Here is a 21,725-nt window from a genome sequence, read left to right as displayed (position 1 = left end):
CTTTTATTATTTGCTTTAAAATATCTGGTTACACCACTGAAGCAAGAGCGGAAAAACATATGATGAATCAACAAAAGTGATACTAATAACAAAAATAACAGCAACAGCACATATAGAGAGCTACTCCCGCATACTTTCAGCTGTGAAGAACTATGTTCAGCCATAACCTTTAATTTCTGCTATTGACTTTGTGAAAGCATCGACGCTCAGTGGGTTCAAACCCAACAGCAGCTGTCCGCTAGAGGGTGCGAATGCCTTCCTAGAGTGGCAGCGTCCCTTTAAAGGCTGATACACTGAGTGACACAAAGATGAGTTAGCATTAACTCATTTAATTTCAAGCGCTACAATAAACAAGATTGCAGTGTACGAGGGCATCAAAATAAGCTATTCTCATCATCCGTTCCACTCTGTGATACTTCCTGGGTTGATGTCAGCAGCGCACTTCAGTCTTTTACATGCACAGAGCTTAGGCTCATCATTTCATCTGCCTGAGGTCAACCAATCAAGTTAAATTGGGGTCACAGCCCACAAAGCTTAAAACACAAAATACAATAAATGCTTATCGTACAGAAGAAAAAAATGACAGCCGCTGGACAATAGGTAATAACTATCCTTTTCTTTGATAAAAACCCTACCCAAATCCCCCCATGCTGCACACAAATGGTGCATAATTACCTTTTAGTACCTCAGTTACACAGCTGAGCTTATGACCAGCACATATTTATTACTCCAAGAATTAAAGATTGAGGCTGTTAATAGCACTAATTCCCAGGCCAATAACTAAAAAATGCAAAAAGTTAATTATAAATAGCATAAGAATTGCCAACCCGCACAAATGCATTTGTTTTCACCCCGGCAACAGTTTAGACAGATTGTGCAAAATCTAGCCCAATCTGTCAATCCTGCTTGCAGACACTATCGGGGTCACTCTAACATGTGCAGATTTTGGAAGCTCACAATTTTTACGGGCCATTAACTGTGGACACTTCTGAAACTGCTAAAACGCATTATGATAAGTTGTCTTTATTGTAAAGAGCCCGCCTATTAGACTCTTCCAACAGTTAATTACTTTCCACATTTTCTCCTTGATGTGTACAACGCATACTTTAACCTTAGGTTGTTTTTTGATAGCGATGGGGTTTCTGTTGTCAAATAGAAAAAAAAGTTTATATCTACAGTTAGTAGATATAAACGTGCAAATGGGATCTCCTCTCTTCCAGAAGATTAATGTCCCCAAAATGATACCTTAAAAGAAGAGATCACATTTGCACATCAACCGCATAAACATAAACATTCCTGGCCATCAGAGGAAAAGGTGCATTTTAGAAAGGAGTAACAATGCAAGGCAAAACTAGTGTCTACCTCTGTTGTGACTTCAATCACATAGTGTGCATAATGCAGTTGTTTGATAAGCTTTGTGCAGAAAATCGCTTCACAACAAACGCAGTATATAAAACACAGAGCGGTAGCCCCTATGACAGGATTGGATGTGAAATGTAGAACCGGATAACATGTTCTCCAATTCGCAGCTAAAGAACACTATGCACAGAAAGTAACAGCTGGCTCTGCTAGGCATACAATGTTATACAAAGCATTATATATTGTTGCTCATCGTATAGGGCCTTGTGTGCGAGATACAACTTGAAACTTACACATTTTTCTGTACTGGAGGGGACTTGCTAATTCTCCGCTGTCACCGGATCTCCCAAATTTCATAAAATGGGGAAATTGCTTTAAATGGAAGATGCGGACTAGTGTCTTAAGCCCGATTTGGGAACCTAGAGATATGCCGTCCAATCACTGCTTTGCAACTTAGCTGGGAACATTGTGTGATGCTGTGCCAATCACTTCATCTCAATGTTTTTGAATCACTAAAAAGGTGTAAACCAGTATTGCGTTTTGGTGTATACCCAGTGCCCAGTTCATAGCCCCCAATCACATCATAGTTTCAGTAATCCGGTTTAACCTAGTCAGTGTGGACAAGCTTTATTAACCACCCTTTCAATGATGATCTGTTCAGGAAAATCTTTCCCCGTGCAGTTATTCGCTTATTTGCCATTGCATTTATCGTCCTTTTGGTATTCTTATTGTCCCTCATTTTTGATCTTTACAGGTGAAATCCTCCTTGGGATCTCCTGGGTAATTTTTTTTTTTTGCTTGGGTCTTTCCTCTAGCCTCATGTCGGGGTGAGTCTGGTGCTTTGCAGTTTGCTTCTGCATTAATCTTCATCTTCAGTCAAGAAACACAAAATCGCCAAGAAGTTTTTTTTGTTTTTTTGTTTTTTTACTTGTTGCCTTTTCCTCTTTACCTTGTGGCCTTTTCCTCCTTAGTGGAGGGGAGGAACCATGGTTCCCCCATCATTGTCTTTCAAACAGGGTGAATGCAGTTTATTACTTAAAGTTGACAAGTTAGCAAATGAATTACTAATATATACCATCAGTTTAATGTCTAGCCAGCCCAAACAAAAAAAGTTTATTTAAGTTTGTTCCTCCAGCACTGTTTACTTCCACACTACCTTTGGTTTAGATATCACATTGTCAAAGTTCTGCCATAGGTATCCATAAGCCCAGTTATCCTGAAATGCATTACAATAGAATCACAGATAGTCTAACAAACTTTGATTGGTTCGCTTCATTTGCATGTTTGAATGGGGATAGTCACCAGAAGAAAGTGCTTTTTAGGTCTCGCGACCTGCGTTGCACTGCGAGGCATTTTGTAATCAAATACGGGGTTTTAGCACTGACCTAGGAATTGCACACCCGCGTGCGTGTGCGATTCCTTTTGTGCTACCCCATTGGCCTTTGCGTTCGTCTTTTTATAAAAGACTGCACTCAATTGGCCAAAGGCGGGCACGTTGCTCCGCCCACGGCCTATTGGTGTTTTTTACACACTTGGTGCGCGTAATAGACACCAATAGGCCGTCACGTGGTTTCTATTAGCGTGCACACACGGGCGCGATCATAGAAACACATGGCTTGCAGTGGCGCGCGCTCGTGCTTCTTCTTTTTTTTAATTGCGGCTGCTATTTCCACCTAACACTCCATCTAGGGAACAGCAGTAGTATTTAAGCAATACTCAGTCTACAGTGCACCTCCCAATCGGTGTGTGTGCACATAGTCTACAATGCCAATGGCTCTAACTCTCCCACATGCGAGACCTATTGCATTGCAAATCCTGTACTGTGAATATTTCATGCTTCCACAGTTCTTACTGTGCTCTGAAAACTGTCGGAACGTGCTGCCTCCTTCTCCAGAAGTTGTAGCGTTGCCATTTCAAACTACTACTTTAAATTGTAAAACTCGTGACTCCAACTCTATTTCTACCCCTTTACATACAGATTATGGTCCGATGGTGAAATTAATAAAGACAATTGTGGCAGCTATTTTCCACCTAACACTCCATCTAGGGACCAGCAGTAGTATTGCAGGCTTTACAGCAGCTTTCAGAAGGGGCATCTATCTTCGTACACTCAGCACACTTCGTCAGCTCCAGTATTTAAGCAATAGTCAGTCTACAGTGCACCTCCCAATCGGTGTGTGTGTGTGTGCACATTATCGTCTACAATGCCAATAGCTCTAACTCTCCCACTTTCGAGACCTATTGCATTGCAAGCGCTTTTTTCGAGAAGTTGTGGCCTATGTTTCACAGAGGTGTGACTTGCAATACTTTGTTTCTAATTGCATGTTTTATTGGAAAAGGGGATTTAAAAACGAAACTAGATTCTGGACAATAAACCAGTTTCAAATACTACTGAGAACTTCAAACACAGTCCTGTTGAAATTCAGCAGCCTGTCAATGTTTCACAAAAACATTTAAGGTAGCAACATCCAGCAAGTAACTTGCCAATGTGTTTGACATGCCTACCAGCAATATCATAAGTGGAAATATAACGGCAAGTGAATATGTTTATTACAGCAATATGGGGTCCGGTACTGTATGGAGCTTACTAGCCTCTGGCCGCAGACAACTAAAGAAGTCTGTAACCAGGTGCTAAAAAAATAACAGGATTAGTACAAAAACCAATGCTCAATGCAACTCAATTTCGGGCCAGACTGTTAAGCTCTAATGGCGTTAATTAAGTCACTGACACACTCTGCAGAGGTTGCAGGAGATTTAAGTGCAGATTTCTCAAAGTTGTACAAGGCACTGAAAATAAAAGAGCAAAGTATCCAAGGTCAAACTTGACTCAAGATTTTATAAGAACAACATAGACCATATGTTGTTTACACAAACAGCATTACAATTATCATTGTACTAAGTTATCAGTGACAGCAGGAAAGTATCCTCTTTTGATCAACATCTAAAACCAGAACCTGAATGTGACCTTTTGGTAAGACCAAAATCGGGACATGTTTAACTAGGTAACAGGGCAAGCACATACTAGAAACAGCAATAAGAATTTGCACAGGCTGTGGCACCGTTATCTAAAATATTTGATAGACAATTGAAAAAAAGATTTAAGAATCTAAACAAAAATGTTAGCAACTTTGTGAAGTCTTGAGGCTTGCTTCCGCTCAGAATTTGGAACTACATCCCCCTTTTACCAGCCCACTCCCTTCTTCAAATTAGAGATGGAACATCTGGTTTAAATGCACCTTGACCAACCTTCTATACAAAGGACACATTTTAGATGATCATATCAGAGATTGACAATCCATAATGATCAGTAGATCATTAGATCTTCTGAATGAGTCAGCTCAAGGTCTGTTCCTCGGTACAGGTTCATGGGAATAAAAGTCATACAGATAACGGCTAGCCCCGGTGGCTTATCTTGATAGGTACTTATTTGCTTCTAACCTGTGTTGTTTTACATCCTCATTGCTGCTTCTCCCTATGTTTTCAAATGATCTATATAGGTTTTAGATCAGTGATACTCAACATACAGCCCGGGGACTGCTTGTGGCTCTTTTGACTGTTACATGCGCCCCCCTGGTGAACAGAAGCACTGGCCTGCTCTTTAATTGACTGAGAACAAACATTCTGAAAAATATTGAATAAACATGAGCATTTACTCACTAACTGAAGTAAAGGATAAGAAGCAAAACCTAGTGTCCTGCACCACTTAACTTTAGAAATTCCTTCACTTTTAAAGAGATCTTGCAACGAACATGTAAAAATGAGTTTCTTCAAAATTCAAAAACATGTATTTCATTGACATGCATGCGAAAGCATTCACCTTAGTACATCAGATTATAGGTGTACTCAGCAGTCAGATGCATCAGTAGACTGAAGTATTTTTTTGTTTAAATGTGATTGCTTTCAATGAGGAACTTAGTAACAGCCATGCCTTCACCTCCCCAACCCCCCACCCAGCAACAATGCCAGTGGTTAACCAAGAGGCAAGTCAGTTGCTATGTGACCCTCTGGGTGGCCAACGCTATAGTTTATTTTAAACACAAGAGAAGGTTTTGTACAGTGCACATCCTGAAATCATGTATATCAAGGTGCTCGCATATGTGAGAATTAATTAAAGAGAGGCAAAGTGAAATAAAACAACTGTCTCGGAGTATACAATCTGGTCAAGAGCAGAAGCTGGAACTGATCCCAGGTTTTCTGGTTTACACTGTGAAATTCAACCATTAGATGGGTATGCCTTTCCCGCTCTCGTTTTACTTCACAAGTGAATGCTTTGTCTTTAATTTTTGAAGCATGAGGTTAGCTTGTGGGTGGTTGACAGAAGCTAAATGAAAACTCAGCTTGTTTTAGGCTTGAGAGTCCAAGATAATATTATGCTGCTCAGCCAGGCACTTGGCTCTCCCACCTCTATCACATAATGTTTATTAAGTGGTCAAAGAGAGAGAGAGAGGATATGATCTGACTATCTTCAAACAACAGTGATGGACTCCTTGTTCCAAGATTCATAACGTTCTCACTCTACCATATTTTAGAGAGTGGACTATGAAACTGGGTGTTCTTGATCCTCTAGATAAAATCAAATAATTGTTGGCTTACAATCCTGTTTTCTTCTCACATACTTACTACCAGTGTTTGGTTTGATTAAAGATTTTCCCATCTGTGTTGAAAAACTAAAAAAGGAGCAGAGAAATAGGTTGTGAAAATGATTACCAAGGAGCACACAATTTCTCATATTGGGCGGCTTTAAAAAAAAAACATGTTTTCTGGCTCCATAGTTTCCATTTTGCTCATTTAACAACAAATGTGGTTTAAATAGTTCTAATGGTAAGACTTGGGGACTACTCTCACCAAAAGAAATCCATCTGTGCTAGGGGACCTCCTCAGACTTTAAACAGCGTTCACAACCAGCATATTTTATCAACGTGTTGAAACAAGGATTAAATGTCAAGTCTCCTACTGTCATAGCTAAAACTTTCCTACTGTCCCTTGTCTATCGGTGGAGGTTTCAGGATGTGCATCTGCCCACCTCAGTGAATTCCGCACCTTGTTGGAGGGGTATTTGTCAAGGATTTTCTTAAAGCATTCGGGACCTTAACTGTGAGCCTCTTTCTATGAACTCCTAAAGTTTACAGATTAAGTAAAGGCATAAGCAGATTATGAGGTCTAAGAATCTATTTAATTTCAATTCAATAAGTTGCTTCCTTTCTACACTTGACATGCCCAAGATAGCAATAGATAGCAGAAAGGTCTAACCTGAGGGCGCAATAGAGGGATAGTGACTCAGCTACAATGTAACAGTATTATCAAATCTATGACTCTTCCAGAGACTAGTGGCTTAAATTCGAATGCTGTATGGCACAAACCTTTCAAGATAATTGTATGGATCCCCTGTCCACTCAATGTACATGCTTCACTTCCCCCATCTCCAGCTTACTTCCGTCCACCCTCACCCTGTTGGCATCAATGTTGCCCTTGATCACGCAAATGACCTTACTTTTTGGCCCCTGGGGAACTGTGGGTACCCAAGTTTTAGAAATATAATCTATAAACTATGATCGATCTTTCTGACTTTGTAATAATGCTACTCCTCTATTTTACGCAAAACGCTCCCTATATTCTGCTATGTAAATCACTCTGGTAATCCTGGGCCTTGAACAATCTGCATAAAATATCCATTTATATATAAATATAATATTTTCTCCCCTGCGCTCTGTGTTGTATGCTCCTTTTGTGAATCTTCCTCACCAAACTCCCCCCTCCCTATTATATAAAAAACCATTTAACTGTGACCTTATAAACTGAGTAATAATAATAGGTCCTCATAGTAAATACAGCAGGCAGACCAAAGAGCAGTGTTTAAAATTATAAAATGTAGAAGTCTAGTTCAAAATGGAAGTAATAACTTTTTAATTCTATTGATTAAGGATTTCGTTAGTCGTTAAGCAGTGTCAACTGGCAGGCGAGATGAAATATAGTAAAGTATGGCGCATTTCAATGGCATCTATATACATCGCTTCAAGAGTCACCCACACTGACCCTTCGAAGGCAACATCTCAATGCCATTCTTCATCCGCGAATGCAAGGTGCAGCATGCTTTCTTGAAATATTATTTGCTTTTTTCAAAAAAGGGACAAGGTGAACATAACTAACCAACTTGAAGCATAAGTAGGTTATTCAAATGAATACATATTAAACCATAACTCTCTGTGTCTCAATCATGAAAGTTACATTTAAAAAACAGGAACTATCACCCTGTGGTCCTTTCATAATATAACAAGCATTTGCAATGCAATAGGTCTCGCATTATTGAAGTTCGAGCTACGGGCATTGCTAATAATAATGCAACACCAATAGCTCAACATTCACTAATGCGAGACCTATTGCATTGCAAATGCTTGTTCAACTTCTAATGCCTTACTGGAATTCTTTGTGAAAATGGCAAGATATTAAGTATCTCTTTCAGAAATTAAATGACGTGGTGATCCATGATGATCATTTCTGGTTAAAAATCTTTGGCAAGGACTCCTCATTTTGGTAACTTGTTCCTTTGACGGCAGAATACCCTTTATAACATCTGTAGACATCATATGCCAAAGTTCATGAGCCACTGATGATGGCCATACATATCCAGGGTATTTAGAATGTAACACATTTTATTGGGAGCAAATAGGACAGACAAGAACATGATTGTGAACATCTGAATGAAACGTTGGCCCTCAAAAACAAGTTAAAATTAAATCCAAAATATATCAGACAAAAAAAGTAAAGCTTTTGATCAATTTTTTCAGTTTTTTTGGGCTGGTTGGACTTTTCTCCCAGTACAATCATAGGCAGAGGCCACCATTGAACAATTTCCTTTTCAATTAAAAGGCCACGTATTTTTTCTTAATGATTAAATGCAGGTTTTTGGAAAGAACATTGTTGCTTTCTTAAATAACAGAATGGTTTTACAAAATGAAGAAATATTTCGATAGGATATATTTGTGCATTGGAGAGAAAAACAATTGTGACTATGCCTTGAATGGTATCTGCATAGTGTTGATTTATATATTGGCATTTTTCTCAGATGAAGATAGCTCTCCATTGTCCTTGTGAGTTCAAATTGAAAATTAGGCTAAATTAATTGAATTTAGCTTACCTGATTAGCAGTTTATTGTTTTAAGGGTGACTTGCATGATTTGTAATTTCCATAAACTGGTGGTTTATCTTTTACTCTAAAAACCTGTTCCCAAGGATATTTCTGCTCTATGGTTTTGTGGTGAAATGGTTGGTATATTTGGAAACCTGTATTTGTAATTTTAAGCAAAGGCTGATCAAGAGGTATTTCAGAAAATTAGCATAATATGTTATTGTGTTTGAAAATACAACATAGGAAATCCGTATTGGAAGAAAATAAAGTGGACTAAAACAACTCCAAAATCCAAAACAAAGCAAATAAAGCAGCAGTATTTGCTAAGTTGTGAATAAATCTGAATAGGAGCCAATTAATCTTAAGACACCGTTCACCTTATCAGTCGCAAAAAAAGTCTCTGTTTTTGCTTACAAGGTGGAAACTCGTTCACAAGGGAACTGAAAACAATTGCCAATGACATGGCTGCCAGTAGTTGGCAGTCTTTCACAAATGCTAGTGTGTGATCACATTGGATTTTCTTCATTTCTTTTCATTTTTTTTTTTTTTTTAAGGGAATACCTATGAAATGTCGGATCACTGTTAAGTCTCTTTCAAAATACTAAAGACAACTCCTAAGGTTCTATCAGTACAAATTCTGTGTTTAGTTCTAGTTGAAATTTGCAAGTTTATTTTTGCTTCTTGTATCATAAGCAGTAGGTGCTCATTTCTTGTATTTTATAATTACAAGTATTAATAGAAATTCATGTTGAAAATATATTTTCAGTTTCGTTGTTTAACTGTTGGGCTGTTTTTTATTTTTAGGAAATTACAATTATTGCTCCTGAAGGTCCCTCAGCACAGGCACGTAGAGTATTTCAAACATATGACCCTGAAGGTGAGCGATGCTATGCTTTTTTTGTTTTACATTGGTTTTTTTTTTTCAATAAAGATTCTAATGGTGCAAAGGCATTATATGCATGCTTTACAGAGAGGTTAATGTAGCTAAGAGAATTCTAAAATGTCAGGATGTTGCAGAGGTCTCCCTCGTGTAATTAATTGATAAAAAAGGGTTCTGTGGAGTATGTGGAACAAAATGCTGTTACATTACTTGAACAGATAATAGGCAACTTTTTAACAGTTTTAACCACATCCCATTTTTATTATAGATGGGATCTGTATGCAAGAATGAGCAGAGGTATGATAACTCATCCTCTCTAAGCATATCTATCAAGTTATGGTTAGGTCATAGTTCCAAAGTCGGATCATAGTTCCAAAGTAAAATAATTTTTTTCTCCTTTATAACTTTGGTGCTGATCGTTAAATCTGCATGAAACCTTGAACAGGGCATCCCCTTTGGGTTGTTAATGCCATGTTTTGTGCAGAACTGTCAAGTGGGGCCAAGAAAAAGTGTTCCCAAAGGTACTCTTTGCCATTATTACCACCCTCGGTATGTTTACTTTCCAACACAGAAAAATCAGAGGAATGGAATTACACCATATTCAGCATAAAGATAGAACTTTACTCAAATAGGTGCATTTGCAAGGTTTGGTGTAAATCCATTAAGAGGATTTCAAGAAACTAGTGTTTAAGAAGGTGCTCGGATTGGGCATGGGCAGTTTACATTTAGCAGTATGTGGACCATTAATTCATAGTGTGCGGTAGCAAGGACCTCCAGGGTTCCAAAATTAGAAAATGTTTGGATCTGATTGGCTGAGGGAGCTATTTTACTCACCCATCAGCCATTTCGGTACAGATTGTACAGACACATCTGTGATACCGAAAAGATCTGATATTGTTGCAGCTGCCATTGAAGGGTGTGTGTACTCAAAATGCATTTGTCACGTAATCCATTGTCTGCTGCATAATCTGCAGATTAAAAAGAAAACACTGCCTTGCAAGAGAAGTCTTGCCTTTGAAGGCAAAACTCCCTCAGAGCCACCTTCCAAGCCAGCATCAAAAAACACACAGAGACGGGACTCAAGCCCTCTCCCATATGTTCCTTCATCACCTTCTTCTCCACTTCCCCCACCAACTCCCCCTTCTCTACCACCAAGCTCATGCACATCACCTCCTTTGCCTCTACTAGAGTCATATTGTGAAGTGAAGATGCAATAAACTAGGTGCAAGTACATGTAATTCAGTGTAGTATTATTAGAACCACAATTCTTGTAGATGTGTCTCTCTAATAGGCCCACCCTCTATTCTTACTCTCTAGTCCACAAATGTTGTCTATTTGGATAAGACAAGAGGTAAATACATTTAGGAAACTGAACATATTGCTTTGTCTAATGAACCAAGAGTGTTTGAATGTTTACTAAAAAAAGTTCATATTTTGGACTTTTTGCCTAAGAATCAAAAAGCAAGTGTGTTTATAATACTTATGTTCATAGCATGTGTTGCTTGAGATACACATGTTCTGCATACTCCTGCCATCTCATGTTGGACTAAAACGTTTGTGAGTTGTTTTTCTTAGAAGAATGTCGTTTGAGTCAAAAGATGTACTGTGACTCCTCTGTTAGCTGGCAATGCGCATAGGCACCAACTCTGTTATTTTTCCACAACCAGATTTGGAAATGTACTACCAGGGCTACTAGTTTCAACACATTTTGCATGCTCCCACTCAAGCCTAGACGGTGCAATTCTATACCCAGTCTTTGAGAAAAGTCTTTGTTGCCTTCCACCACATTTATCCGTTGGTCCGTTCACCAAGATGTTTGCACCCTCTGCCTCTTCCCTGGCCACAAGCACCCCATGTGCAGGGCCTTCCTCACCATCCACTTGAAGGAGACCCTATGGTATTGACGGGAAAGAAGGTTGGTCCATCAGAAGATGGTGGCAAGTCTTCAACGACACCAGACGATACCTCCAACATTTTTGGATAACATGCCCAATCAGCCATCACCTAGTCCAGAGCCGGTTTTTCCCTCTGACTTTGACCCAGAGGAAGAAGAACAAGAGGTTCTTTTCACCTCAAACATTTCTGGACCTCCAGCAAAAATCTAAGCTAAGGTTGTAAGTGTGTGCATATCGGTGCCAACTATAGTCTTTCAGGAAGCCTCAGGCAGGCTCAGACCACCACCACTAGGGTTCAGGCATTGAGCCCTAATCCGACCATAGGAACAACCAAAGACTTCAGAACTGAGGTTGCTCCTGATTTCGCGCATTGACGTGGTTCGGCTGTCGAGCCATGAAATCCTCCACAAGCTTCAAGCACCTTTGAAGCCGAAGCCACTTTCCATCCCAGCAACGAAGGCCTTCCCCAACTCTGAAACCAGCATTGGTGGTATTTGAAAGACAATTCTGTTTCAGCGGTAAGAATCCATTTATGTTCATATTGGACAGCCACACTTGAATCTGAGGTTGATTGGTGCTGTTGGTGAGCTACGAGTATCCAGATATTAGATCTTGTGGTGGAACACAACAATACTTTCTATGGGTTCAATGAGACATCTCAAACCAGTATGGTGTTTGGTAACATGGAAGGACAAATTGAGCCAATTTAAGTCTCCTAAGCTCACGATTTTCTGTTGGAGTCCAGACATCCTACTCTTCTTCAGTGGCTCCTCTGCATACCTCCTTGAAACCATATTCCTATATCCCACCTGAGGCAATTGTCTGGTAATGTTTCAGATTTTCTTTTTTGTTTTTTTTGTTACTGTTGAATTAAGAGGTAAGTGCTGTTCTGCCCACGAGATTTGATTTCTCCTTGTCATGCAATCTAGACTGCACTCTGTTCACTGTACCTATGTGTGATAGCTTCCCTTCCCAAAGGCAACTACAGCACAGTGATTTATCTTACCTCCATATTTTCTCTGGAACTTGACTTGAATGGATTGAATGGATTCTGCATTTTTAGGCTGAATCGAACGATGGAGTTATTGGGTGAGCAATCTGCCACTTTAATGATCTGCTGCAGCGAGGCATTGCAGGTTGTCGTCTCTGATCCTTTGACATATTTGTTGCTTGATCTTTGCTAATTTGTTTCATATTCTTTGCGCCTTTCATTTTTTTTTTTTACCACATGTTCCGCTTCACTCGTGTGTCCTAAATGCTCAAACTATTGTTTCGAAGTCTGTCACATATTATTATTTGGAATCTTGAGGATGGGTCAAAAATACTCCTGCTTGAAACTCTAGCCAGAAGCTACACACTTTCAAAATATATATCTATTGTTTCCTTTGTGTGTGTATTTCATGCTGTATTTTTATGGTGGCCATTGCATATCAATGACCAAATCAGCAAATTATAGCCTCCTTCCTTATGTTCACAGCCCACCTCCCTTTCGCTGGATTAGTAATTACCATTCCTATCTAACTATACGCATAGTTAGATCAGGCGGTGTTTGCTGTAAATCACCTTTGTTTTCAGCCTTGTATTTATGTAGATTTAGTTATTGGCATAAATCAAAAATGTAGTTCAAAATGCTTTTAACAAATACAAACTCCATCTGATTCTTCTGCTTAGGACACTCTTTGCTTCCAAACTAAATGCTTTCAGAAACTACTTAATGTCATTGGAATCTTTGGCATTTTCTAAATATACACAGTTATTCTCACGATAAGTATTCTATTCCAAATTTGAAGCTAAAACAGCAAACCAGTATGTTGTGCACTTAAACCAATGTGTACGTCTTTAGGTCTGATAGAAACATTTATGCCAAAAACCACAGAATTGTTTAGTTTAGTGCTGCTCACTGTATATGGTTGGTAAACTAATGTATTCCGTGAAGGAATGTATACAGTGCACACATTAAGTGTCATATGCCTCGCACTATATCTTTGGGTATACTTTTAAATTCTTTGCTCAGATTGCGATGGGTGTAAGGTTGGTCAAACTTGTAATCACTTGATATATATCTGTTAATTTACACTGGATTTAATGTTGCACTTTCCTTTGAACACTATGTGTAGGTTAGTAGGTATAGATTAAGGATTGCACAGAAACTGCGACAGGCAATTTTTCTGTTTACAAATTAGAATAAAGTGTGTATGCTGCTTTGCAAACTATTCGTTTTTTTCTGGTGTACAACTTCTATTTCTGGTGCCATTCTTAACTTTAGCTCGTGTGGTAAAAGTTTGTACAATGATTATGGATAGCAAACAAATATACACCTGCGGACAAGAGATGTGTAAATGCTAGTGATCAGAGCGCACACAAGTCTCTGCATGTATCAAAAATGAAAACCGCCATAGCAATCGTTAGTGCAGCTGGTGCAGTAACACATGGGGCAAGTGCTGTGGACCACAACAACCTTACCTAAAGTCATGACTCCTTTCCATTTTGGCCAATTCATGAATCTGCAAGGGTTCATTGCTTCCCCTCAACCCTCGAAAGTGGAAGAAGGCTCCATTGGTTGTACCTGCAAAGGTGCTTTGAGGTTTTACATACTCTGCACCAGGGATTATAGAGTGGCATCTATTCTAAGGTGAGCAATCTGTGTATATTCTATGATAAGAAAGCTGCCCTGAGATAAAGTATCCACTACAAAGAGCATTACCAAAGCCAAGTAACTTGTTCAGCTCTGTAGTTTCTATACAATAAAAAAAACGTTCAGCAGTTTGGAAAATAATTGAACTGATTCAGAAGTCCACTTTTCATAGGTTTCCTCCCACATTATATGTACATTTGGAACTTGAAGAAATTGGGTTATTGTTTGGGGTATGAGCCCAGGTCAAGCAGCAACCACAACCCTTGTCAAGCGCAATCCAACCCTGGAGGCAACGTATAAAGTATTTGTTCAACACTTCAAACCGTAATAAAGTGAAAAACAGAACACAAAAAGAACCCCACACCAAGTTAGAAAATAGGGTTATTTTAAATGAATAGAACAAGACCAAAATGACAAAATCCAATTGGTTGAACCGGGGATATGCAGTTTTAAAGACTACAATAAAAAGAGCACCAAAAATGCAAAGCGCCAATTGTAGATATCTGATTGCACCGGACCGAAACAAAGTCACAAGTTAAAGCCAACCACGATGGAACATGGGCTGGCTACAGGGACCCAGTAAGGTCCTTGAACAAAGTACCTTAAATCCTGGTTTGCTGAGCGTTGAGAGGGTCTTCGTTGCACTACCGAGGCGATCCTTCGGTTACGAGGTGCTGCGCGGCTATGGTGCGAAGGCCTACGTTGTCGTCGAGGGATCCCATCGACGAGGGCTTGTGATGCAAAGTCCAGCATAGAGGATCCGCCGCACAGTCTGGGCAACACGTCCGTTCCAAGGAGTTGCGGTACAGAGCCTGGCTACGTCATCGAGGCTGTCGACAAGAGATGCAATAGCCTGCACCAAACCGAAAGGGCTACAGACTGCGGCAGCGATGCAGGTCTTTGTTACTGGTCCAATCCACGTAGCAGCGGAGATGCGTCTGTTATGCTGGATCCACAGAGGCTAGCAGAGCACCTTAAGTCCACTTTCAAGGGTCCAGGCCTGGGGTAGCAGCACTTTGTAGTGTAGATTAACAGATGACAGAGTCCAGGTGCAGGGTGTTGGAAGCCTGTTATATCCCTATGGCTTCAGATCACAAGGCCAGCCAATGAGCCCTTGGAATCACTCTGAGGTTCTAGATTCAAGAGCTGCAGGTCCAGTCCTTCTCACCCAGGCATGAGGGCTGCAAGTCAGCACAGCAGTGCCTCTGTCCTTCAAAGCAGCAGTCCAGCAGAGTGGCAGTCCTTTCAGCAGCACAGCAGTCCTTCTTCCTGGCAGAGTATTCCCAAGTCCGGAAGTGAACTGAAGATTTGATGTCTGAGGTACAATATTTATTCCCAGTTGTGCCTTTGCAGTGGGAAGAAGCTTCTAGGGATAGGCCCTTAAAGTGCACAGGTGGCCTGCATTCCTCGCCCGGGCTCCAGACTAACTACAAGGAGTTGCGGAGACAATTACACAGCCAGTTCAAGGGTAAGTGGGACTGGGTCCAGCTCCTCGCTACTAGCCTACCAGTGATGGCCCATCTAGGCACACCTAAGCTACCTATTGTGTATGGCTGTCTCTGAAGAACACACAAAGCCCGACTGTCAATTTTATCCAATCATGCTACCCGGGGACAGGCTGCAAGCACCATGTGGCTAAGGGAGGAAAATGCCAGCTTTCTAAAAGTTGTAATTTAAAATACGACTTCACCATAAATTGGGATTTTTCATTGCAATCCAAAAGATTTGGAAATCACAGATTATTAAATGCAATGAGTTAATGCTATCCTATCAGGGAGGTAGGCCTTGCAGTAGTGAAAAGCAAATGTAATGGTTTTTCACTACCAGGACATGTAAAACTTAAAATGTACATAATCTACTATTTAAATACATTGCACTCTGGCCTCCGGGCTATCCAGGGCCTACCCCAGGGATGACTTATATGCATTAAATAACGAAGGTTTGGCTTGGCAAAAGGATTATTTTGCCAGGTCGAAATAACAGTATACAACTGCACACACACAGGCTGCAATAGCAGGCCTGAGACTTGTTTAAGTTGCTACTTCAGTGGGTAGCACAGTCAGTGCACCAGGCCCTCTGACAGCATTTAGTTTACAGGCCATGGGCACAGGTAGTACCACCTTACTAGGGACTTACAGGGAATTTAATTGCCAATTGGGTATACACCAATTCTGCCATATTTTAATTAGAGAGCACTGGTTAGCCGTGGTCAATTGTGCAGAATCCTAAAGCCAGCAAAAACAGAGTCAGCAAAACAAGAGGTCTGAAGGCAAAAATAAAAATGTGGGTAACCACACCAAGGATGCCAGGTCTAACAGGTGCAACTCCGCCCCCCTCCTGCTGAAAGTGGAGAGAACCACCCAATCCTTTGGGAGTTCTCTTCACTAAGGTGGAAAAACCTGGAGATACCATCAGCATTGGCGTGGTTTGTTCCAGGACTGTGTTCCACCGTAAAGTCCATTCCCTGTAGGGAGATGGACCACCTCAACAGTTTGTGATTGTCACCCTTCATCTGAATTACAGATGGTGTGCCCTATGTCATTGCCAAGCTGATAGTCCACAAGTATTGATGGACTCCTAGCTACGGTCAAGGAACCTGAGACCCTAATCCCCCTCCACACTTCCCCCCACTCTAAGGGAACCAGTCACTGGGTAGTGACTCATGGTTCTTGGCTGCAACAACTTCATGGAATGCGTTAGGGACTACCTGCTCTAAGGTCACCATATGACATCTGACAAGTGACATACTGGCTCCAGGGTTTCTCAGAGCCTCCACCCTCTGGCCATTGATGGTGATCCACTGCCTGTATTTCTTGTAACTGACATGCATGCACCACAAACACAGCTCTAAAGGGATGTCCCATGTCTGGGAAGATGGTGGCATCACAACCTAGAGAATCTCCCGTTTATAATGCCACTATGTTCTTTCATCTGGTTATCTACTGTGGCAGTGATTTTTTTTTTTTAAATGCACAGCTGGAAGTGATTTATTTTTTTAATTTGGGTCTCCTGGGCTAACTCCTTATGATCAGAGCAGTATCGCAGTATCGCATCTATAAGTAAAATGTGCATATACATTAATTTGAAGGCTCCTCAACTTCCTATGTCCTAAAGAGGCCCGACTACAAGGACGGAAGCGCGTCAACTTTTTTTGACTGGAGGAGTCGGATTTATAAATAAATCTGATACATTTAAAGAGGGACACCCCAGAAAACTTTTGCAGGCAGGACATTCCCTCATGGGTGTCATCATAATGGACTACCTCTAATATGGTTTGCGTATGATATTTAGAAGCCACAGCCGTGTATTTGCATTAAAAATTTGGAAGAGACGGTTCCTATTGTTCTAGGGACATCGAATATATGTGTGTTTTGTTACATTTAATTTGTTTTGATTTTTGTATTTGAGGATTAATGTATAAGAAGATGTGTCCCGCTTTGTATTGTGAATAGACATTTGTTTTGTTGCTGTTATATGTATCTACACTGTTCTCCGCGCCCCAGTTTAGGAGTTTTGGAGTTTTGCTACTTAAAAAGGCTAATAAATAGCATTTTGGAAATATACGTCATATCATTGACTAGTTAATAAGCTGACTGGCTTAGTTGTGTAACATTCTATACCCACGAGTTACCACTTTTTCGGTTTCGTTTACCGCAGGCCGACTAGTGCATTTAATTTACAGGCCCTGGGCGCAGGAAGTGCCACCTTCCTAGGAATTTTCAAGTAAATTATATATACCAGTTGGGTATAAGCCAATTCTACCATGTTTTATGGAGCGAGTACAAGAGCGTTCGCACTGGTTAGCAGTGGTGAAGTGCGCAGAGACCTAAGGCCTGTGAAAATCAAGACAGCAAAACAGGAGGTCTGAAGGCAAAAAGTTAGAAGGTGGGGAACCATGCCAAGGAGCCAGGTCTAACACTAACGTTTTGATGATTTATAAAAATTCTTAGGGGCTACTCAAGGAAATCTCAAACTTGTGATTTACATTGCATTCTCCTGCTTCCATACACTTACTCCTTGATTGTCCTCGGGTGGGGGGGGAGTGGAGGGGAGAGTCTACATGAATTCAGTAGTAGTTGGTGCATTTACCTGTTTTCCCCCACACCATTTGCCAACAAATGGGGTTTGATGTATTTTTTTTATGCCCATTTCTACACCTGGTGGCTTTTTTCCCCCACCAAAGTGCAAAAATGAACGTAAAAAATAATTGTGGAAGTTTGGCCAGTTCGCTAATCTTCCACAGGCAACACCGACACTGCTACTCAATATTTGAAATTTAATACAACCAGAAATCTACTGTATTCACAAATTGTCTCTATAACTGTAACTTAGGCACAGAAACGCCTCAACTCCAGCCTTTGAACTCATGAATGTCATAATGTTATAAGGGATGTGAAAACGATTCAAATCAAGGATTGTATGTAGACAGGTCTTGTAGATAAAGGTTATGGATTTATTCATCTGGTTACTACTTCAGTTATAGGTTACAGGAAGATGGTAAGATCCATATTCTGCCCTACCAGGAGCAGCCTCCTTGCTGCCCAGCCCATCCACTCAACTGATTCTTCCTCAAGCACAAACACTCTGAACATTCCAATGACTTCACCATTGGCTGAGCAGCAAGGCAGAGAACAACAATAGGGAGGATGCATTAACCAACAAGTAGATTATGACAAAAAGTTTTCATGAAGAGGACCATAATCTCTGCTTTGGAAAAGAGAGACTTTGAAAAGTCCATGTACCAGTCTCTGGGTGAATCTCCGCAGCAATCTTATGTAGTTTAGAGATTGCATCATATACTGAAGGTGAGTGATCCGGAATGAAAACTGCTGCCAATGATGTGACATGCACCACCTCGATCAGCCAAAATCATATCAAGTACCATACGATTTTGGAGTGCTACAATCCTCGCCACTTGCAGCTCCTCTGTAATGTTCCCAAGTGCCATTGCTGTGTGATTGGTAACAGCTTCCACAATGTGGAAAAGTAAATTTTGCCATGTTCTGTGTCCCTACGCGTCCTCCATCATATGTTATCTGTGCATGATTAATATGCATATGTATTCCCCGTGTTCGATTAAAGACGCAATTACAGATTGTGTCCATCTCTAGTATGTCAGTTTCCAGTTCTCGTGAATACTACGAATATCAGGCCTATGTAAAGCCACGTTGCCACGTTTCTTAGTGTGCACGTTATTTCATTGTAAAGTTCCCGTTTCTAGGCCTCAAAAGGGCCCGGACACTAGATTCAGCTCCTGTCTCCTGAGCCTCGCTGAGGAGCGATACAGCCCCCACCTGTATCCTCGACCCTTCACTTACTTCCTGCCTCACAGTGCCCGGTTCAGCCTGGCTCTGCCTCTGAGTCTGCCAAGAGTAAGTTATGATTCTAGTTATCAGTCCAGCCCTCCTTCTCTGCATTCCTAAGCTACTGAATCGCATCAATAGTTTCCGTTATTGTCTAGCCTTTACGTCTCCATGTAAGAGAAATACTGTATTAATGATCATTTAATATTCTTCATCACGCACTACATGTAGAATAATGCATGCTCCAGTCTTAGAGTCTGTTCGCCTTTACCCCGATAACTTTTGGATTCTATCAACATGTTCTCTAAACATCAGATACTAGATACTGCTTAGGTACATGTCGCCCTGACTCTCCAGACTTCAGTCTCTGCTCCTAGCACAGAGTTCATAGCCCCCAGCTTCTTCTAGTAACACGTCATTGCCAGTTTGCGCGCACCATTAGGTCAGAGGTCCCGGCTCCTTAGGTAGCCCCCTCCATGTGTCCGCCCCATTTATGACATATTCTGTTACGTTTGCATCACATGTCTATGTATACGCCCCTGTTACACCCATTTTCACCCTTATCTTTCGCGACTGCTATTGACCACACCCACTGCTCCGCCTATCGTATGTATTGTAATGCAACTGTTTTAGTATATATGATCGTGGATTGTTATTAAATGTTGGCGCGCTCATCCCAGATCCTGCCCGGCAGCTGTCGGGGCCCCCCTGTCAGGCCCTGCCATCCTATTCCTGTGCAGGTTGTCCTGTTCCTGTCCTTTATGCTGTAATAAACCTGCAAACTCCTACTACCTCGAATCTTGACTCTTATTTATTGAGCTATCTGTTATTGCTATGCCTAGTCAAACCTAGATCCGGTATTATTTATTTATATACCACAACAACACGAGTCAATCGCCTTATCTTTCTGCTGTTCAATGTAGCACCCACAAAAAAGAATAAACCCAAGTTAAATTCGACATATTGTTGCAAAGCAGTGTCAGTTTGGTCAACTTCATCCATACTTATTGTCCTCTTATTTCTGTTCTTGGAAATGTCATTGTATAGCTTGAAGTTGAGATGATACGATGCAGGTGCCAGACACACAGGGGGCAATAGAAAGGACACGTAGCAGACCCCAGACCACCCCACAGGTAGTTGGTAGTATCCCTTATTACCACAAACGAAGTATGCATTATGCGAAGACGTAAAACTGCTGTTATTGGTACCTTCAATTGTCAGAATTACAGTACATTCACTTCTCCCCACAGGAATTCTCCCAACACCACTAATACATAAGTCTGCTTTAGCTCTTGTCACAGAAATCACAAAAGGTCCATTGTATTTGTGAAGACGTGGCATAGAAATATTGTCAGGTTGGTACTCCTCCCATTCCCATTTTGTTCCGCTAGCTTGAGGGTAACCATTCTCATCAGGATAACATTCTTTATTAAGGTGATACTTGATCTGTCCTACTGTCATCTCTGTAATGTTGGCCCTTTCAGAGGCAAACAAAAGAGCAAACCAGGCTTGACAAGAACCGTTATGTGAAAAAGGAAGAGGAATGAAAGGTGTTCCTCCTTTCTTTTTGGTGTGCAGGTATCATCCCACACACCCAACAGTCTAGTATTTGTGGCATTATGTGTATGATGCAACATCTGGATAAATGTATTGTTTATTGTAGGATTGTCGATGCTTCTGCTCATGATAGGGAAGCGTGAAATAGTGATGCTCAACTGGTGCAGAAGTAGTGGCAATCAGCAATTGTCGAGCAGGAGCCACTTTCTCAACAAACCAAGTTATTGCTGCCATAGCCACTATAGCAACAATAAACCCGATAGCACAAATGATTTTCCTATTGCAGATCTTAGCAACTTTTGATTTTTCAGCAGACATGATTATTTTGTCGTAAAAAAACAAAAACATTTGTTGGAGCTCTTACCCTGGGCAGCCGTTGATTTCTTCACCGAGGGTCAAGACTTCGCAGGACTGATCCCCCCCCCCCCATGCCACATTGGCACTCCGTTTCACCAACCCAGGGCGGTAGCTCAACCAGTCCTTTTCAACAATGCAGGCTCTTTCTTTGGTCTCAGTTGGTATCGCGATGCTCCAGAAATCGTGTGGTCCAGGAAGACTCTCAGATTTGTCAGGTGAGATAGCGTGGCCCTTCTCCTTATCCAAGATCTCTCGATGATCAGTCAGCACAGCAGGTTCCACCAAGGCAGGCGACACTCGCTTACAGTGAGTGCTATGGACCCAGTTCTTCCTGTTCTTCACTCGAACTGCTGTCCTCGTCGCAAAGAGCACTTGCTCTGGTCCTCGCCACCTCTGCTCCAAACTGTTCGACCTCTCGAAGACCTTGACCATCACATTGTCTCCAGGATGGAGTTCGTGGGCCTCACCTGTAGATCTGTCTGGAAGAGCTTCTCGAACCTGTTGATGAATAGAGATCAAACTGTCAGTTAACTGTGCCAAATAATCATTCATCACAACACATGGTACATCATGTACAGGGCGTGGCTTAGGAACTCCCCAAATGTTCATCGGT

The 21,725-nt window shown here is 41.0% G+C and overlaps 1 protein-coding gene across 10 annotated transcripts in view; it reads left to right on the top strand.

Moving 5' to 3' along the window:
- MINDY3 (MINDY lysine 48 deubiquitinase 3) overlaps positions 1–21,725 on the top strand; it is a 213,025-nt gene that overhangs the window by 148,060 nt on the left and 43,240 nt on the right. For all 10 annotated transcript variants that reach the window (XM_078663611.1, XM_078663608.1, XM_078663607.1 and 7 more), the window contains one exon: positions 9,290–9,362. In XM_078663611.1, the coding sequence (XP_078519737.1) occupies positions 9,290–9,362 (73 nt within the window). The remainder of the gene's footprint in view (positions 1–9,289; positions 9,363–21,725) is intronic.

This window comes from Lissotriton helveticus, chromosome 10 (genome assembly GCF_964261635.1).
Source record: "Lissotriton helveticus chromosome 10, aLisHel1.1, whole genome shotgun sequence".
In the NCBI taxonomy this organism is placed as follows: Eukaryota; Metazoa; Chordata; class Amphibia; order Caudata; family Salamandridae; genus Lissotriton; species Lissotriton helveticus.
This window is presented reverse-complemented; position numbering and strand designations above follow the sequence as displayed.